The sequence below is a fragment of the Bos grunniens genome, chromosome 18 (assembly GCF_055505025.1).
Source record: "Bos grunniens cultivar Pamir isolate PY7600 chromosome 18, Bosgru_T2T1.0, whole genome shotgun sequence".
In the NCBI taxonomy this organism is placed as follows: Eukaryota; Metazoa; Chordata; class Mammalia; order Artiodactyla; family Bovidae; genus Bos; species Bos grunniens.
In genome coordinates this window covers 13,448,632-13,468,851 of record NC_141182.1, presented here as the reverse complement: position 1 = coordinate 13,468,851, position 20,220 = coordinate 13,448,632, and the positions used below count along the sequence as shown (strand labels likewise).

Below are 20,220 nucleotides of genomic sequence, written 5' to 3'. Positions count from 1 at the left end.
AAGAAGCTCTGTGAAAGTTCTGTGGGGTCACCCCCGGGTTTTAAAGGGGAAGGTGGGCTTGCTGGAGAGGTTGGAGGCAGGAGGCGATGGAACCGGCAGGAAGCCCATCTGGATTGCAGGCTGCATCGGGCTAGGCACAGCCTTTCACTCCTGTCTCTCTGATGTGTGCAACCGAAGGCGAGATACAGCCTCATGGAAGAAACCCGGAGCCCTGAACTTAACAATCTCATTGTATAATGACCTGCGGTTCTGCCTTGATGGAAACGCCGACCCAAAGACACGTGTTCAGGCAGCCTGCAGCTTATGAGGGTGGGGTTCTCAGGATGGTGGAAGGAAGCACAGTAATTGGAGGGGGTCTTTGGGTTGGGAGCTGGGGTTGATAGCAGCCTTGAGTCAACAGTCCACAGGCCATCCATTCCCACGGAGACTTCAGGACAGAGAAAGGCTGGTGTCCAGAGGGGCCTTGCTGGAGGAGAAAGGATCACAGGGCCCTGAACTGGACAACGCCCACCCCTTGGTGACATCCTGTCCCAACAAGAGCCCCGAGAGCAGATGGGTGCTTTTGTCTCCTCTTTCATGTCCACGCCGGGCCTTCCTCTGCGCACAGAAGTCTTAGTTTCCCGGTAGGTGTTCTGCTTTGTAGGTTATTTTTAAAATCTGGCATTAGCCCTGGGACTCTGAGATTCTCCTGGGAACCACACGGAGCCCGGACGCGTTGAGCGAAACCACAAACATGGGGGAGGAAGGACATCTGTCTCAGCCCTCAAAGCCACCGTACAGAAAACAAACACAGGTCCTGCCACTCCCCGTTCTGAGCGGTGGCGGGGCCGAGGCCGTTGGATCTGCGGGACCTGCTCGCTGTGAGATGACTGTGGCTGAGCTTTGTGCCCTGGAATTCCGGGCCAGCCTTTAACTTCAAAGCTTCCCCACTTTGCTTTCATGTTATTTTCTCGTTTCGTCAAAGTACAAATGTGGACCCTGCCCACACCCCCTCCGTTGTCCATTCTGTGCCAACCGGGAATCCAGCCCCTTCCCACGCAGCACCCCCCACAGCATCCCTGGAGGCCCCACTCCCACCTGCCTGATGTCGGCCCCTCCTCCTCTCCCGGGACACCTGCTCCCTGGAGCTCCCGACCACGCCTAGTGTGCCCCCTGTACCCCAGCAAGAGTGGGGTTCCTCCTCTGTGGGGCTCATCCCTCCGTCCACCCAGCACTAGGGCCAGCCTGGAGGGTCCCCCGGGACCCCCGCCCCTTCCTCCCACGTGCCAGGCATCCATGGGTCCCAGTGGTACAGCCCTCCCTGCTGAGCCTCCCATCCTCCAGTCTCCATGTTTGCACTGCACCCCGGCCACCCCGTCTCCAGACAGCATTACGTCGCCAGCCCTCTGGCTTTGCCATGTCCAGCATCTCCCCCAACCACCCACTCTTCTCTTGGCAGAGACTTGGGTGGGAAACAGCAACTTGACCATTCCTCCTGCTTCCATGTTCAGGACCACGGCTTCTGCTAAACTTAGGAGGAAGCACGAGCTCCCTTCCCATGGGCCTGGGGTGCAGCCCCACCCAGCTGGGGTTGCCATGCCCCATCCATGGGTCTGGGCATCAGTCAGTCCCTTCTCCACAGCCTCGCCGGGAGCATGGCATCCCTGCCTCCTCACCCCAGCCGCACCCTGGTACCCTCGCTGTTCTCACACTGGCACCTCGTTCCCTGCTGTTTTCCTGAAGGCGGTGTTCTTGCTTGCCTGCCCTCAGCGCTGCGTGAATACCTGCTGGGTGGACACTGCCCGAGGTGCTCTGGCTCCAGGTGCTGCTGGCCCCCCCATCAGCTATGCCCGCTGCCCCGACCCTGGACTGCTGCCCCATCCCGGGAGCGCCCTAGCCCTCCAGCTCTGCGCCTGAACTTTTCTCCATTACTAGGCTCCCCTCCTGTGATGTTCTCCTCCATCACCCAGCCCTCAGTGCTGGGGGCTTCCCGCCCGTGCGTGCTTCGCCTGCATCACACATTCTCGGGTGCTTACAAGTCGCCCACAGGCCATGGGTCCTCGGACAAAAGTTTTGTCCTTCTGAAGTTAGCCGTCATGGCATGTTAGCTGAGTAGATGGAAGAAAGCGAAGGTATTAGATGTTTCAGTTCAGTTCAGTTCAGTTCAGTCGCTCAGTCGTGTGTGACTCTTTGCGACCCCGTGAATCGCAGCACGCCAGGCCTCCCTGTCCATTACCATCTCCTGGAGTTCAGTCAAACTCACGTCCATTGAGTCGGTGATGCCATCCAGCCATCTCATCCTCTGTTGTCCCCTTTCCCTCCTGCCCCCAATCCCTCCCAGCATCAGAGTCTTTTCCAATGAGTCAATTCTTCGCATGAGGTGGCCAAAGTACTGGAGTTTCAGCTTCAGCATCATTCCTTCCAAAGAACACCCAGGGCTGATCTCCTTTAGAATGGACTGGTTCAGATCATCAGATATTCACCTCCAATCAGGGAATTTGGTGCTTATAACTTGAGAAGTCCAGAGAAAGTAAGCAAAGTGCAGCAGGTGTGAAGGAGGTATGGAATCTGCATGAAGCAGGTGTAGGACAGGTGTGGAGCAGGCATGGGCCAGGAGTGGGGTAGACGTGGGGCAGGTGTGGGGCAGACATGGGACAGGTGTGGGGGAGGCATGGGACAGGTGTGGGGGAGGCATGGGGCAGGTGGGGGAGGCATGGGACAGGTGTGGGGCAGACGTGGGACGGGTGTGGGGGAGGCATGGGGCAGGTGTGGGGCAGATGTGGGGCAGGTGTGGGGCAGACGTGAGCCAGGTGTGGGGCAGACGTGAGACAGGTGTGGGGGAGGCGTGGGACAGTTGTAGGGCAGACGTGGGGCAGGTGTGGGGGAGGCATGGGGCAGATGTGGAGCAGATGTGGGGCAGGTATGGGGCAGATGTGGGGCAGGTGTGGGGCAGACGTGGGACAGGTGTGGGGAGGCATGGGGCAGGTGTGGGGCAGACGTGGGGCAGGTGTGGGGCAGATGTGGGGCAGGTGTGGGGAGGCATGGGGCAGGTGTGGGGCAGACGTAGGACAGGTGTGGGGAGGCATGGGGCAGGTGTGGGGCAGACGTGGGGCAGGTGTGGGGCAGATGTGGGGCAGGTGTGGAGCAGGTGTGGGGCAGGTGTGGGGCAGACATGGGACAGGTGTGGGACAGACATGGGACAGGTGTGGACAATACGGCACAGGTTTGGGGCAGGTGTGAGGCAGGCATGGGGCAGGTGTGGGGCAGGCGTGGAGTGTGCCTGGTTCACCATGGAGAAGCAGGGAGCAGCCACACTGCTCGGCCCTCACAACAGGAGGCATCGTGTAGAGGAGTTAACAACATCCTCCCAGACATTTCTGAAATGCAGAATTGAACTTCAAGCTCCCGAAACCTGCCTTGGCTGCTCCGCCCTGCCGCCCCTGCCCTGGCGTGCGTGGCTGTCCCCTGTCTCTGTGCTGGAGCTGGGAGGGAGGGCCAGGTAGCCCAGGTGAGCAGCTCTGAAAACCGTGGGGACAAACAGCACAGGTCCCTCCAGAAGCGATAGGATCACAAGAGCGCCTGGACCCCGGTCCTGCTCAGCACAGCGTGGGGGGTGCCGGCTCAGTCTGCGGCAGTTTCATCGTGACAGACAGCCTGGCTCAGGTTCCCTGACCTACAGGTTGAGTCACACCTTGGGGGCTCTGCAGTAGAAACGCCCAGCTCCCGCGTCTGTGGAAAAGTTCAAACGTGCGTCAACAGGAAAGAAAGGTCTTCTGTTTCCGCCATCCTTAAGATACATTCACCAACCACTGCATTGAAGATAAAAGCTGTATATTTTTTCAGTGTTGAGATTATTCTGTCAGAATTTCCTCAGTCAGTGAGTTTGTTTTCTTTTACTGGAATTTAAATAGGGAAATTATCTTTAAGCAAAGCAAAACCATCTGATCCTTTTTACTGAACTCTGGAAATCCAGAGGGGGGCCACCCTCCAGGTGCGCTAGCTCCCTGAACACACACAAACACAAATCAAAAGTGTGAACATCAAAAACAGGCCTGACACTTAGGCTCCACTTGCCATGTTCTCTGCCTTGTTTCACAGTTTCGTAATGACACACACAGCCCCTCTCCAGTCTGACACCACTGTTTACCGAACACCCCCTGGCCACGTGTACCCATTAGTGGGCAAGACAGTCAGGGAATGTGGGTGACGAGATGACGAGCGGAGACCCCGGCCCCTGTGGTGTCTGCATCAGCAGGGGAGACGGTCCAGAGATGATGGGTGGGGCAGGCCCGGCGGGAGCAAAGCGACAGGTGGCCAGAGCTCCGGGAAAAGCACCATGGGCAGGAAGCCGGGTACCCGGTCAGAGTGGGTTTCACTGAGAAGCTGACAGTGGAGCAGAGATTTGCACGAGGTGAGGGGGTGATACCAGGATGGTTCTGGAAAGTTCAGGAGCGGCAGAGGCCAGCGCAGCCGAGATGCAGTGTGTGAGGGTCACAGTAGCAGGAGAGGAGGTCAGAGACTGACCAGACGGGCCACATGCAGGGGTGGAGGACTTTGCTCTGAGAGGCATGAGGATGGCTACGGGGCACATGCACGTCTCACCCAGCTTCTCAAAGAGGGGAGACGCGGGGTGATGGACAAACCGCAGGTGGAAAGCCCCCTGAAGGGGGAGTGAGAAGTGCCAGGTGCAGGACACACGTGTGTCGTGATCTCCAGCCCTACCAGCTGGAGGTGCAAGAGAAAGCGGGGCATCAAAGATAAGGCCAAGGGGACTTCCCTGCTGGTCCAGTGGATGAGAAGCTGTCTGCCAATGAAAGGGACATGGGTTCTATCCCTGGTCTGGGAAGACCCCACGTGCCACAGGGCAACTAGGCCTGTGCCCCACAACTACCGACCCTGCGCGCTGTGGTCCGTGCCCCCAACAAGAGAGGCCACCGCAATGAGAAGCCTGCAAGCAATTAAGATCCAGCACAATCCAAAATTAAAATAAAATAAATAAATAATACCGTAAAAGGAAAAAAAAAGGGTAAGGCCAAGGGCCTTGGTGCAAACAGCTTGGAGGATGGAGTTGCCCTCAGCTGAACTGGGAGGCCGGGGTGGAGAAGCTCTTGGGAGGTGACAGAGAAAGCTGATCAAGGCTACAAATCTCCCACTCCCTGCAGCTCTTGAATTCTTGCTCGTTTTCTTTCTTTCTTTCTGCCACACATGTGGCACGCGGTATCTTAGTTCTCCAACCAGTGATCGAACCCCGGGCCCCCTGCAGTGGAAACATGGAGTCTTAACCACTGGCCCACCAGGGCAGTCCCTTTGTGGTCATTTTAAGTTTCAAGAGCTGTGCTTTTAGTCTTAGCTGTCTTGTTTTTCCATTACCCACGCATTTTCTAGAACCTAAAAGGGGCAAAACCTAAAGAAGGGGCATACACTGAGTGGAGGAAGAGTCTCAAGCTCTCAACCAGCAGGGCAGCCCCACGGGCCACGTGGGAGCCCACGCTGCTTTGGGGCAACATGGGTGATGCCCCCCAAAATGGACTGCTTGGCAATCGGATGCAGGGAGGAGGGTCTCATCCTGGGGCATCTGGGATCTCCCGAGGGAGCTGTCTAGTCACGTGAGTGTGAGTGACAGAGACACCGGAGGCCTTCCCGTCATCATGTCCACTCGGGATGGAATCACGGACAGGCCAGGACAGATCATGCCAGAGTCCTTGCTGCCTGCCCAAGCTGGCCACAGGGAGTTGGCTTAGCGCTGTGAGCCACCTCATCCTTGCTGCTTCCCTCCAGATGTCCCTGAGGTGGCCAGTCCGAGGAGGGAGCGAACGCTGGGTCCCGATGACCTGCAGGCTCACATCAGCGTCTACAGGACCCTGTGGGGGTCCCGGCAGGACAGCAACTCATCTGCTCTCCTTCCTTCCAGGCAGAAGCTGGTTCTCCAGGGCACTTTCCCCAGCTGCTGTGGCTCTGGGCCCCGTCCCCTTCCTCTCTCAGGAAAGGCTGGGCTGCCCACAGAGCTGGTGTTGGTGTTGAGGGAGAGGCTGGCGGGGGACACAGTGCACCAGCCAGGTGGGCCTTCCCTGTGCCTGCACGGAATAACGAAACAGCGAGACCCAAAGGGGACCCACACGGAGGAGCTCCACCTTTTATGACATCTCACAGTGGTTTGGGGCTACTGAGACTGTGTGCCACAACCTGGAGGCTTTAAACACCTGAAGTTTGTCCTCTCGGTGTCTGGAGGCCTGCAGTCCGATGTCAGGGCCGAGCCCCCTGCAGCCTGAAGGGGAGGGTCCTTCCTGCCTCTTCCGGCTCCGTGTCACCGGTGGTCTTGGCTTGGGACCACATCCGCCCAGCCTCTGCCTCCACCAGCACCCAGTGTCCTTCGTCACGTGGCCATTTCTTACGAGGACACCAGTTGTACGGGGTCAGGGGTCAGCCTGCTCTGAGATGACCTCCCTAACTAGTTCTACCTGCAGTGGCCCTACGTCCGTCCAGAGGAGGTCAGCTTCTGAGGCCCTGGGGTTAGGACTGCAGCGCCCTGTTTGGGGGGGACACTCTTCAACTGTAACAGAGGGCAGGGCAGCAGCACATCCCAGAGAAGCCCCCCATCCCAGGGCAGGGCAGGAGGGGAGCAGAAGGGTAGACTGCACTTTATCTGTGTGAAGAAATCGGACTAGAGTTCAGTAGCCAATCCTCTGCTGGTCAAGCCAGGCGCCTGGAGCAAAGCCTGGGAGGAGGACTCTGCATCGCAAACCCAGATGTGTGGGGGTAGGACCCGGACGGGCGGCCAGGCCTGAACAGGGGCCAGAGCTCGTCACGGAGTGGCCGTGGGTGGGCCGCATGTCTCCTCTGACAACAGGTCCAGCTGAGCTCTGCCCGGAAGGTCGAGGGCAGAATCGGGGCACCTAGCCGGTCAGTCCCTAGGTCCCGGAAGGTCACTGTCTGTCTCACCCTCACACCAGCCCACCAGCCACAGCTCTGTCAGGTATGGGGGCTTCACCCTGCTACCTCACCCACCTTGCAGAGGCCAGAGGTGATGCTGTACCCGGTGTGGAGGGGGACCCTGAATCCTGGAAGCTGAGTTGCATTTCCCACCCCCCACCCCGAAGCTCCATTAGCCTCCAGAGTCGGGGTTTGAACCCAGGGCTTCTGACTGTAGGCCTGCATGCTTTTTTGTTTTTTTCAGGTACAAATCCACATAATATGGGCTTCCCAGGTGGTATAGTGTTAAAGAATCTGCTTGCAATGCAGGAGACGCAAGAGACACGGGTTGGATCCCTGGGTTGGGAAGAACCCCTGGAGAAGGAAATGGCAACCCAGTCCAGTATTGTGGCCCAGAGGATCCCATGGACAGAGGAGCCTGGTGGGCTACAGTCCCTGGAGTCTCAAAGAGTTGGACACAACTAAGCACGTAAACACCCCCCCCCCCACATAATATGAAGTCAACCATTAACCATTTTAAAGTGAACAATTTGGTGGCATTCAGGGTGTTCACACTGTTGTGCAACCTTCACCATCATCTGGTTCCAAGAAGTTTCATCACCACAAACCTGCTACCACTCACTCCCACGCCCCTCTCCCGCCCCAGGTACCACCAACGTACTTGGTATCTCTCCAGCCTCAACATCCTCTGTCATTTCATGTAAATGATACCAGACACTCCCAGGCATCCAGCCATTGCCCTGAGCGGAGGGTTTTCACAGTTCGTCCACATTGTGGTAGGTCAGCGCCTCACTCCTTTTTATGGCTGAACTGGACAGTCCCTTGTGTGCATGGACCGCCTGCATTTATCCATCATCCATCCATCGATTCACTGACAGCTAGTCCTGAACTCTCAAGCCCTGTTTGCCACCACAGTATTGCTTCTCTAGACCCCTCAACAAGCAGGGCCGGCCTTCTGAGCACATAATCAGCCCCCACAGTGGCTGCCACAAGCCTAGAGCCTGGGTGCTAGGCAAACTCTGATTTTTCTTTTTTTAACTTAGTGGAGACCACCATAGAAAACCTAGCCTCAGTGTCTCCAGCTTTGCTTCTACTGTTACTCAGAAATCCCCAGGCCTTGGTTCCACTCAGAATTACAGACATTCACCATGTCCACCCTGTGAACTTCAGAAAATTGGGTGACCTTGCTGAGAAGCTGGAGGGTGCTGGAAAGCCTGTGTGGGGAAAGTCACTAAGCCTGCCCTCCACAAGAATGGGGGGTTTCCAATGAGAGAAATGAAACTTTCAGAAGCCCCCAGGAGAGCTAAAATAAAGCCACTTGTGGCCAAAAGAAGTCACACTCATCAATCTAGTCCGAAGGGCAGGTGGCCTGGTTGGGTGAGTGGGAGGTCACAGCATCACAGCTACAATCAAAGGCCCATGGTGGGTCTGAACCTGGCTGACCACTCAGTGTCATATAATAAGCCAGTGTCTTATTCCTCCAGCCACAATCGGGGTCAAGCTATGGCTGATGCAATAATTAAATGACACAAAACATCTTCAAGTCCTGGTTTGGGCTCAACAGTCAGTGTGACAGAGATGCCACACATGTGTTGGGGAAACAGAACTGAAGTTCTGAGACTAATGAGGGCAGTCCCCTGTTCACACGTGCAGACAGGAAAAAACTAACAGAGGAGCACCACCAAAGCACGACTTTTAAGAACGAGTTTCCTGAAGAGGAAAAGACATTTGCTACGTGAAAAGGACACAAATATGAGTTCCATGCGAGTGCGGACAGACAACAGGGCAGCCGCACAAGGCAGGGGGCTTCCACATCAGTGAAGGGCTTATCGGGTACATTTTTTTTCCAGGAAAAAGAGTGAGTTAATGATCCAGGCCCTAGTAGGAGTATGCATACTCAGGCCATCACCCTTGGATTCTGCAGAATAATTACAACCACAAATCTTGAGTGGTAAGAAGTCTGAGACTGTAACAGCAAGCAAAGAGCCATCCATTTACCAGCATCCCAGCCTTCTGCCTCCTTGCCACCATCTGTGGTAGCTTCCAGCGAGACAGAGGGATGATATAGGTCAACCTAGTCAGAGAGGGAGGCTGTTAACTCTTGCGCTCTCTGAGAGGCTGTACACACCGTGTCTCACTTAAACTTGAAACAGCGTGAGAAAGAAGCACCATTACTTCCCCGACCCTGGTGCAAATGTGGAAGGTGAGGCTCAGGCTGACCCCTCACCCCCGACCCCAGAGCATCCCCTGGAGCCTGGGCCACCAGCCCATCTGCACATGCGAGGAAGTGCAATTCTGGACCAGCTGTCGAAGCAGGAGCGCCCTGAGTGCAACCCAGGGGCACGGGCACCTCTTAGACCTTGGGGATGCCCTGCCTGTCAGAGCCCAGGGTCTGTAGGTGCCACAGAAAGTCACTCGCTCTCAGTGTCTCTTTTGTGGGTTGTATGTATCCATAGAAACAGTAGGCTTTAGGGATTCCCTGGTGGTCCAGGGGTTGAGACTCGGTGCTTTCACTGCTGGGGCATGGGTTCAACCCCTGGTCAGGAAACTAAGATCTGCAAGCCACATGGCACAGAACCACCACCCCTAAAAAAAAAGAAACAGTAGGCTTTGCTTCCAGTGAAATGCACCTCCTGACGACTTTTGCTTGGAATGCCACTTGACATTGACTCCACTTCTGCTGATTAAATATTTTTTTCAGGCCATTCAGCTCTCCCCAACTGTTTCCTTCCCAAGGTGAAAAATTTCAGAGTTTGCCCCTCTCCACAAATAGGCAGAGACCAAGCCAGACAGGCAGAAAGGCGTCTTCACAGAGACTCGTATGTTCCCTGAGGAAGATCGCAAACCAGGGCAGGAGAGAAGGGTGCAGCTGGGTTTGGAAAGGAAGGCTGAACTACAAGGCTTTTTCTGTGCTTGTGACTAAATTTTCTTTCAACGTTGGGAATTTGAAACTGAACTCTTAAACAAGATTCACCATGTAAAGAGAGTATGTTTCACTGTAGATAGTTGAGGAACAACAGAAAAAAGAGAAAGAAGAAGAGGTCAAATAGCAGGTGCACCCCCCCCCATCTGAAGGTGGCTGCTGTTACCATTTTGGTATAAATTTCTTTGATTTTTCCAGCCACGTTATAGGCTCTACTACTACTACTACTGGGGGTTGAGTTGTTCCTTTGGGATAGACTCTGATCTGAGCACTTCACATATATTAGTTCATTTGCAGTAGGTACTATAATTTTCATTTTATAGAAAGTGAAAATGAGGCCCAGAGTGGGGTAGGTCTGCCCAAGTTCCTTCAGCAGGTATGCAGCGGGCCCAGGTGGGGACTCAGGCGGTCTGACCTTCAAGCCCATGGTCTCTGCCGCTGCTGTGAAATCGCCTTCGTGTATTCTTTGCCCCCAGTTTTATTGGCATATAACCTGGTGTGCGTTTCAGACGTACAACATAGTGATTTGATATGTGCTTATTTTGCAACGTGATGACCACAGTAAGTTCAGTTCTCATCCACCACCTCACATAGCTCCACCCTTTTTCTTGTCATGAGAACTTTTCAGATCTACCCTCTGAGGAGCTTTCAAGTATGCTGTACGGCATTATTAACGATGGTCGTCAGGCTGTACATTAGACGCCCCCCACCCTCCCCGGGACTTATCCATCTCAAAACTGGAGCTTGTGCCTTTATCCACCTTCACCCGCTTCCCCACCCCCACCCCCCATTTTCTGAAGCCCACATTTTGCCAGGAGGAATCTGAAAATTCACTGGTTTGGAAATAACAGGAGAGAGTTCAGAGAGCCGGCAGAAAATCTTCAAGGCACCTCCTACACTGGCCCAACATCCAGCCTACCCTTCCTGTGATGGGCTTTTCTCTCCCAAGACTGGACCCAGAGCCGCCAAGCCCCCAGACAGGAGAGACTTCCCCTAAGGGATCATAGTGTGCAACCCCTGACCCAGAGACACAGATCCTCTCATTGAAGTGTGGGGATAGGTCCCTGCTGGGCTCAGCTTCTCCAAGGCCAACACTCCCTGTTCCAAGAGGCCCTGGGAAAGGCTCCTCCGCGGAAGAGGCAGCGACTTGGGCCCAGATTGCATCGTGCAGCCGAGAATCAAACTGCTTGTTCCTCCAAATGTGGCAGCTCTCCCAGAGCTCAGCACGCACCTGGGCTCCTCCAGAGCACCCCCAGGGCCCACCAGATAGGACTCTGGAACGTGACACTCCATTGTTTCACTCATCTGTACGTCAAGAGCGCATTGTGCTTAGAGGTGTACCTCCGGGTTTTTAAGAGCTACGCTGGATCCCACCACACGGATGTAGCAACATTTGCCAAAGCAAGTCCCCAGGGACTTTGGATTATTTCCATGCTTGGCGACTTCGTTCTTAAAACTACAATAAACAATCATGTAGCCAAAACTCAGCACAATCCTTACCACCTTAGATCTACTTCTGCAAGTGCAATTACAGGTCAGGTGAGACACACGGTTTTAAGGTTTTTGACTGAAACTCCCAAGCTCTCCCTGTAGAAATGCCCAAGTTATTCTCCACCAATCCTTGTGAGAATAAATGACATAACTTTTAAGAAACTACTGGCTAGCATTGAAAAGAGTGGGCTTCCCTGGTTGACTCCGTGGTAAAGAACCCGCTTGCTAATACAGGAGACCCAGGTTTGATCCCTGGGTCTGGGAGATCCCTTGGAGAAGGAAATGGCAACCCACTACATTATTCTTGCCTGGGAAATCCCAGGGACAGAGGAGCCTGAACAGCTTCAGTCCATGGGATTCCAAAGAGTTGGACGCTGAGGGACTAAAACAACTGAAGAGCACCGCAGAGTGAGCAGAACTGAACCTGCCTGGGACAAGAAGTTGCTTTTCTGTCCACCAGATGGTGCTGTTAGCTAAGGTGTTTGCATCCTGCATGCCAAGTCACCTGTCTCCTGCATCTCCTGCAATGGCAGATGAGTTTTTACCACCAGCTAAGGTTCTCTTGCCTGGAAAATCCCATGGACAGAGGAGCCTGGAAGGCCGCAGTCCATGGGGTCGCTAAGAGTCGGACGCAACTGAATGACTTCACTATCACTTTTCACTTTCATGCATTGGAGAAGGAAATGGCAACCCACTCCAGTGTTCTTGCCTGGAGAATCCCAGGGACAGGGGAGCCTGGTGGGCTGTCGTCTCTGGGGTCACACAGAGTCGAACACGACTGAAGTGACTTAGCAGCAAGGTTCTAAATTTCTGGTAAGGGAAGTCTGAGGTACACACACACACACACAGACAAATCAAGTTTACCCTTGGAAATCTAGTACAGTCTCACACAAAAACCAGGTAGAAACTGACAATGGTGGCACAGCTGCCATGAGATGGTGGAAACACCACTGGAGGTTGTCACCATCCAGCTATTAAGTCTTCTGCAGGTTCCCAGAAGCCCCCACGGGAGACACCGACAAGTCCACATGCATATCCCGTCCCTCCCATCTCCCTTGTTAATTCTTACCCTAGGAAAGCTGTAGTGGAGTGGCCTGGTTCCTTCCACCTGGCTCTGGCTCCTTAGAGCCCTGGGCTTATCATGGTTGTTAATTTTACACTCTGATGAGCAATTATTGATTGCCTGTCTATGTCTGGAGGAGGTGCTCCAGGAGGTGCCTGCTATGGGAGTACAGGGTGGAGGAGCTCGGGACCTCTCCTTAGAGCATTGCAAATAACTGCCATCCTTGTAAAGCAAATTTAGTGATAAATAAACCACAAGAAGAGAGGCGACAGAATGAGCACCACGTAGGTTCAGGGCACTGGTCAGACAAGTCCCGTTGTTCTGCTGAGACTGTTTCCTCATCTACAGTAACATCAGCAGCTCCTCTATTAAATGAGACTTTGTACACCAAGGGCTCACGCCTGATAAAGGGTCAGAAAGTTTGCTTAGCTTTGGTTGTCTGGTCTTTGCAAGGCAGCACCCTCTAAAAGGACAATGGGAAGAACAAGAGCTGAGAGGTTATTCCTGATTCCACCAAGTCACTGACTTAGACATCTCGCAAGCTAATATTTGTGCTATGTGATCTTCCAGCTGCCAAGGCTTGTCGAAGTGTTTGGTTCGAACACTGCAGATGAAGGGCTGGCCTGTTGGGGACAGCGCGGGGAGAGGGGGGATGTGGAAGGTCCATATGATATGCCTTGGCTAAATCCCCGAGATGGGATTCTAAATTCTTTCTCTGTGCACACATCAATTTCATCAGCAAGCATGTCTGACTCCTGCTTGCAGGCCTGCAGTGACTGGTCATCTTGCATTTCCCCTTCTGACTCTGAGCACTGGTTACCTGCTGGCCCTCCAATCCAAGTGCCTCTGGAGTCCTTCAAGGCTAAGGCCCTTTCACCCTGCAGGCCGGGCTCCTTCAGGAAACCCTCATTCTGTCAATGTAACCGAGCTTTCTGCAGAGTCCGGTTTTCCCAGATTCTTTGTCGCTGCTCCTCCAAGCCATGAGCCCTTGAACGCTGCTCATTGGCAAAGCGGTTCCCCCTGCGATAGAATGAGAATTTCCGAGCCCAGGAATGAAGGAGCTCAGATGCGAGATCGTGCTCCTTCAGCCCTGGGATTTAGGGTCCTAGGCCCAACCTGGATCTCGAGAGCTCGCCACCCACCCCCACTCCCCAGAGGCGGTTCTGACCATCTTAATATATTCCCCAGGTCCCCGGGATGAGCGGACCAAGCGGGGTCCTACCACCTCGGGCCTTGGGCGCCCTCCAGGTTGGCAGGCATTGCCTCCTCTGACTGAGCCCCCAAGACGCCCCAAATCCCACTCATCCTCTTCGGTGGCCCCAGGTCGTCGGCCCTGCTGTAACCCACCCGCTTCCGCTCGAGCAGCTGGGGTCCCCAGTGCACGCGGGAGAGGGGCGGCGATGACCACTGAGCTAGTGAGGGGGTCGAGGAGCCCAGTGCTCCGCGTGCGCGCGCGGCGGAGCCGGGATTCCCGGGACCACGTGGGGCCAGGACCACCAGCCATGCAGGTCACTGCGTACTGCGCGTGAGCCGAGTGGGAGCGTCCGGTTCTTCTCAACGGCTGTGGAGGCCACACCCCCGGGGCGAGGCGCGTCAATGACGGGGCGGGCCGGGGGCGGGGCCACTTTCCCGGTATAAATGGTGGAGTTTTGTTGGCTACCGCCACGATCGCGGTAGGAGAGCCGGTTCTCTCCGGTGGGCGGCGCGCGCCGGGTGTCCGGACTTTCCCGGCCCTGCCCGGCCCGACCCTGCGCGGCAGCATGGCGGGCTCAGGCCCCAAGCGGCGCGCGGCGGCGGCCACCCTCCCGGCGAACGAGAAGGAGGAACGGCAGGCGCGGGAGCGGATGCTGGCGGAGCGGGGCGCGGACGGCGCGGAGGGCGAGGTGACCCTGCAGCGCAACATCACGCTGCTGAACGGCGTGGCCATCATCGTGGGCACCATCATCGGCTCGGGCATCTTCGTGACGCCCACCGGAGTGCTCAAAGAGGCGGGCTCGCCCGGGCTGGCGCTGGTGGTTTGGGCCGTGTGTGGCGTGTTCTCCATCGTGGGCGCGCTCTGCTACGCCGAGCTGGGGACCACCATCACCAAGTCGGGCGGCGACTACGCCTACATGCTGGAGGTGTACGGCTCGCTGCCCGCCTTCCTCAAGCTGTGGATCGAGCTGCTCATCATCCGGCCCTCCTCGCAGTACATCGTGGCGCTCGTCTTCGCCACCTACCTGCTCAAGCCGATCTTCCCCACCTGCCCTGTCCCCGAGGAGGCTGCCAAGCTCGTGGCCTGCCTCTGCGTGCGTGAGTACTGAGTACCGGGGCCCTGGGACACCGGCGGGCGCGGGGAGGGTTGGAGTAGGGGATGTGTGCCGAGCGTGGTCGCCGCATCCTTGGCCCTCCCGGCACTCCTGGACTATCCCTACACCCCGCGCCCCCCGCCCCCCTCCCCGGTCCGACCCCGGAGTTCTAGACTGAGGGCAAGGGCCCCAATACCACGTGTGTTTCATTCATTCCTTTCCACACAGTCTTGGGAACTCCGCAGTGAGTTACACAGCAGGGGCCCCGCCCTGAGCCTCGCCAGAAGCGCCTTTCCACTCGGTCTTTCCGGAACCATGCTTAAGCTGACCCTTACTTACCTCCTGAGAGGCACCCACGTGGAGTGCCTGAGAAGCCTGTCTGTTTCTGTGTTCTTTGACTTCCCCAAGCCTTACTGTTTGTGGAGAGAGATCGTAGTTTTAAAAAAAAAAATCAACAAACGTCATTCAAACATGCTCAGTCGGGAAGGGCTGACTCTTACAAAACCAATAATACATGTGTGTATTACTGGTTTTGTAAGAGTCAGCCCTTCCCGACTGAGCATGTTTACCTGTGATGGATTCATTTTGATATTTGGCAAAACTAATACAATTACGTAAAGTTTAAAAATAAAATAAAATTAAAAAAAAGAAAACCAATAATAGTAAAATTGTGCGTGGGTAATGAATGAGTTGCTCTTGTAGACAATGGAAGGTTGCATCCTCTAGCCAGTCTTAAAAGAAGGGGCTTAACTGCATCTTAAGTGTGTGCAGGGTGGGTGCTGGCTTTGGGATCCCAAGCTGTGCTGAAATACACACACTGGGCACAGCCCAGATGTTGGTGGAGGAGGTCCCAGGATGTTGGTGGAGGAGGTTCTGGTATGTTGGTGGGTTGTTTTCTGGTGGTATTTCAGGAAAAAATTTTTGTACTGAAAGCCACACGGTTTTCGTATCTTTGTCTATGGCTGCAAACATCTCGGGAGACGTGCAGGGTGGAAGTGTCCAGCCACCTGATTTGAGGCCTTGCCTAAACCTTGAGGTGCACAGAGGTGTGGAGCCAGCAGGGCTGGTTTCTGTCCAAGCCCCAAGACTCAGGGAGCCGTGCCATCGCTTGGAGCGGCTTTGACCAGCAGTACGCGCTGGTGCTGTTGGAATTCTGGAGCCTGGGGCACCAGCTCACTGTGTGTGTGTTGGGTGGGGGGCTTTCAGAGGCATTCTCTGAGAAGTGGTGTCCCAGGGAGACCTGAGACCACAGAGCGGCCGTGCCGGGGGAGGGGGACGTCTTGCCTTTGAGGGGAATTTCAGCAATGAACATCTCAGCTTGTAAAAACCTTTGGCCCAAATCTAGGAACAGTCACAGAGATAGTTGATCTGCCTGAAGGCAGGGGAACCTGTGGCTTCCAGTGGGCTTCTCAGACGATGCTTTGGGCCGAGTGAGGAAAAGCCCCTCTTTGTTGATTTTCTGTCAGTAGAATTTTCATTGTCCGATTTTCATCGTTGCTAGGTCTAATGTTTGGGCCCAGGATGTGATGACATAACACTGCCTTAAAGGGCCCCTCTGTGATCTTGGAAAGTGGATCCCTCACTTTCTCAAGCTTTTGGGTTTAAGCAGGTGAAGCCATGGGATGGATTCTGGAGTGGCTGTGGCGGATAAGCCCTCACCAGGACTCCTGTGGGCGGCAAGGAGGGTCACATAAGTTCCACCCCTTCTCATGCAAGCTGGGATGATGTTCTTCACGTGTCCATTGGCCATTCTCTGCTCTTTTCCCTGAACCACCCTTGCGAGTGTGTTGTGTATGTGTTGTATTTTCTGGTGAAAAGGAGATTTATAGTAACACAAGGATATGCTGTCTGAAGGAGGGAGCGCTAGTCTAGAGCCTGCCACATATAGAGGGGGATGGGGGCTTGTCCGAGGCTGGCAGGAAGGTCACAACCACCCAAGAAAGGGTCTGCTCTTGGGCGCATCTGAGATGGCAGTGAAAAGCCACAGTTTCTAATTGTTGTTGATTATTGCACACACGCCAGGTTCGCACTCCCTGAGCCCCCCGCTTGTGGCAGCAAGCCCATGCGCCCCAGCCCAGCAGCCCACAGCCTGAGCCAATGCGTGGTGAACAGCCCAGGGGCCCACCCTTTGAACAGCATGTTGTGGAGCCACAGTTTTGCCAATTGCCTTTCCTGCCCCCAGGCATGCCCGAGGACAGCTGCTCTCTACGTATGGTGGCTCACATTGGCTCTGGTGCTTAGAATGATCCTGCGGACAAAATAAATGGGGGAAGGTCCCTTTTCTTGTAGGTCTTTCCACGTCAGACCTACATGACACGTGGAAATGACAGCGTGGGGCCCTTTCATGGTGCGACCCTGGGGTTTCTGTCTTTCCGTGAAGGTGAATGACACAAGCTCCGTGACTCTTTGCTGACAGCCCGGGAGTCCGCTATGACAGCCTGGGAGTCTGCTGTGCGTCTAGGTTTGCAGGGATCATCCAGCACTTACTGATGGCACCTGAGATTCAGGTGACCCTGGCTTTTATCAGAGTGGCAGAGGTCACTCAGGTGAGTGACTGAGGATCTCTCCGGGCCAGACTCAGAAGCTGTCTGAGTTTGGACACAGAAGGTGACCTCGAGTCGCCCAACCTCCCCCTCGCCCTCTCCCACAACCCCCTAGTTATCACCTATCTGGTGGAACCTGGCAGGTCTGCTGGTGGCCAAGAGTGGGACTCTACATCCCCTTCCAGCTTGGTGGCCCTTAGTGGGCCTGGAGAGCACAGCTTCCCTCCTTCTCCCAGGGGTCAGATGGGATGCCAAGGCTCCCCTAGGGTGAGCTGGCCTCACTGGGCAGCCCGTGTGGAGTGGGGGTGGGGTCCTCAGCTGTTGTCCTCGGGGACCCATGACCTGGGATATCTCCTGCTCGTGGCAGGTGAAGAGCCTGCATTCTACATGTGGACAGACTTGGGTTCTGTTTTAGAGAAATTCACGCAACCGCCCAGCCTGTTTCTGCATCTGTGACTCGGGTTCCTGGTGTTTGTGGGAACTCTGCCATGACGTGTCTGATGCACGTGGCACCCCACACAAAGGGTCACACCATGGCCGTGATCATTCTCGCCCTCGATGTCTTGAGCTAGAAGCCATTCCTCGCACCCCCTTTTAGCGTGGGGGGTGGCGGCGTTTCAGCCCACCCCACTGGTGGCCCCTCCCAGCACTGGGGCAGCCATTGCTAGCTGGCTCCAGGACAGGATGGTCAGTTGAGGTCATGACGTGAAGGGGGCTGTGTGGCAGCACACCTCTCCCCCAGGATTCCCATTGTGGTCCCCCCTTCCTGGCGATGAGAGACCCTCCTGGCGTGTCCACCACTGTGTCCCTGGGCCTTAAACCAGGCCTGTCCCAGCAAGGCCGGCACACCATCCGCACCCACTGCAAGCTGTCTGGATGTCTGCCAGCTGCCCGGCCTAAGCCCCTTGCCTCGCGAAGCAGAGGCTTCTGGGTGTTTCCAAGGAGCTGGCGACCCTGGGATTGCAGGCTGTGAGCTGAGTGCAGACGACAGCCGGGTAATTAGCCCTGAAATCCAACTTTCCCGGCCAGACATGAAAGCACTCCGGCCCAGTCACGGGGTGCAGCGAGTACTCGACAGAGCGCGTGACCCAAGGGAGGCGGGAGACGGCATTTCTGACCCTTTTCCTCTGGGTCACGGGCCCCTTGATGATCCCTCACAGTATGCAGACCCTGCCCAGAGATGTCCGCCCCAAACCCTCAATCGCAGGTTCCCAGACCCCCGGGACCGCTGCCCCTATCTTGGAAGAAACGCCCAGCCTTTGAGATCTGCCATCCCCTCAACTTTACAGCCAGGGAGACAGGGTGTCCTCGTCCTGAGCCACCTCTGTCACCCGGCATGTGGGGACGTGGCCATGTCTGTGGTGAGGGTGGAGGGTGCCAGGGTCTGGGACAGTGGCCGATACCATGTCCAAGTGCCTGGTCATCAGGGGCAAACACTAGTGGATCTGAGGTTTGTGCCCTGGACTTCCTGGGAAGCACTCCCCGCCATATTCCACCCCTCAACCCGTATCTCCCCCACTGTGGGGAGTCAGACCTCTTACAGGGAGCTGTCTAGGAAAACGCCATATTCCTCTCAAGACCTTCCCCTTGCAAATGACGTTCCAGAGCAGGGTGGCCAACAGCTGCCCTATGGGTTCCAGCTGCCTTGTGGCCACGGGCCCTGTCCTGTGCCCACGCTGGCCTCCAGTTCCTGTCCTCTCCTTCCATGAGAGGTGCTGGAGACTGGGCATACGTGACTCCACACCCCCAGTTGGTGTGACCTTCCTGGGTCTGCTGGGTCTGGATTGACCAAGGGATCTCAGAGCACACCTGACGCCCCCACCACCCAGTTTTGCCCCTTCCCTTCCCCACAGTGGGACCACTGCTCCATCCAGTGGTGGTTCTTGGCTCATGGTTGGGGTCCTGTCTGCATCCTGGCAGGAGGCCCCCACCCAACTCTTTCCTTAGTCCTGGAGGAGTCCTGAATTCTTGCTTGGGAGGGTGGGCTGGTAGGTGGCCTTGACACCCTCTTGTGCCGGAGGGAGGTGTATCCTACCCCAACCGGGTCCGTCCAGACCAGCCTCCAGGCAGGGGCAGTTCTCTGGGCCCCACCCACCCCACCCCCGGGGGATTTGCCTGTTCAGAAGCCTCCAGCATGCTGTAGGCAACCCAGTCCGCCCTCTGAGTCACCCTGACCTTGGTTGCTGGCTGTCAACCCAGAGGAGAGTCACCCCAAGTGTAGCCAGTACAGAACCGAGGCCTCTGCCCAAGGCCGGTATGGGATTCAGCCCTCAGCAGGGACACAGGCTACAGGGCTGGGTCTTCTTCAATTGGTACTCGTCAAGGACATCCTGTCAGCCGAAAGGCTCCTGAGGCCCTGGCTGTGTAACCCAGGGCTGGGTGCTGGGCCTCTCTGGTCCTGGGTTTCAGAACCTGGAGCAGAGCAGTGCGGGCAGGTTGTACCTGCAGAGGGTGTGTGAGTTCTGACCCATTTCAGCAGGGGTCCACTTTCGGAAGGACTGGCCAGGCAGGAAATGACAGAGCAGGTGTGCCTGGCAAGGGGACCAGGAGCTCCGGCCCCACTGGGCACAGGGAGGGGCTGTCCGCTCAGGGGGTCTGGGCAGGAAGGAAAGGTCACCAGAGTCTTGACAATCATGCATTCGTTCCCTGGGTTATGGGGATGAATGGGGGGGGTCCCTCCAGAGTTGGTGGCTGGCCCATCACAGGGGACCAGGGGAGTGTCCTCGGGTCGTGTGGGCAAGGGGCTGTCTGCCTGCACTTTGGTGCGGGGTCCTCAGGCCCTGAAGTCAGCCCTGTTTGGTCCACGTGAGGACTCTTGCTGGGTGTTGAGGCTGAGTCAGGGGAACAGATTGGGGACGGGGGCAGCCTCGCTGGGAGGCAGACACGCATGAATGGGGGTGTTCACAGCGGAGGGCAGGCTACTTCATCGTGCTTCCCCACATCCTGCTCGGGACCCCTGCCCCAGGGCCCCCACCAACGTGACAGCCTGCTTCAGAGTCCCCT

At 56.1% G+C, this 20,220-nt stretch overlaps 1 protein-coding gene across 1 annotated transcript in view; it reads left to right on the top strand.

The window, feature by feature from the left end:
- Nucleotides 1-14,050: 14,050 nt before the first annotated feature.
- SLC7A5 (solute carrier family 7 member 5) overlaps nt 14,051-20,220 on the top strand; it is a 28,833-nt gene continuing 22,663 nt past the window's right edge. The window contains exon 1 of the mRNA XM_086350269.1: nt 14,051-14,678. Coding sequence (XP_086206395.1) covers nt 14,147-14,678 — 532 coding nt within the window. The 5' untranslated portion in view covers nt 14,051-14,146. The remainder of the gene's footprint in view (nt 14,679-20,220) is intronic.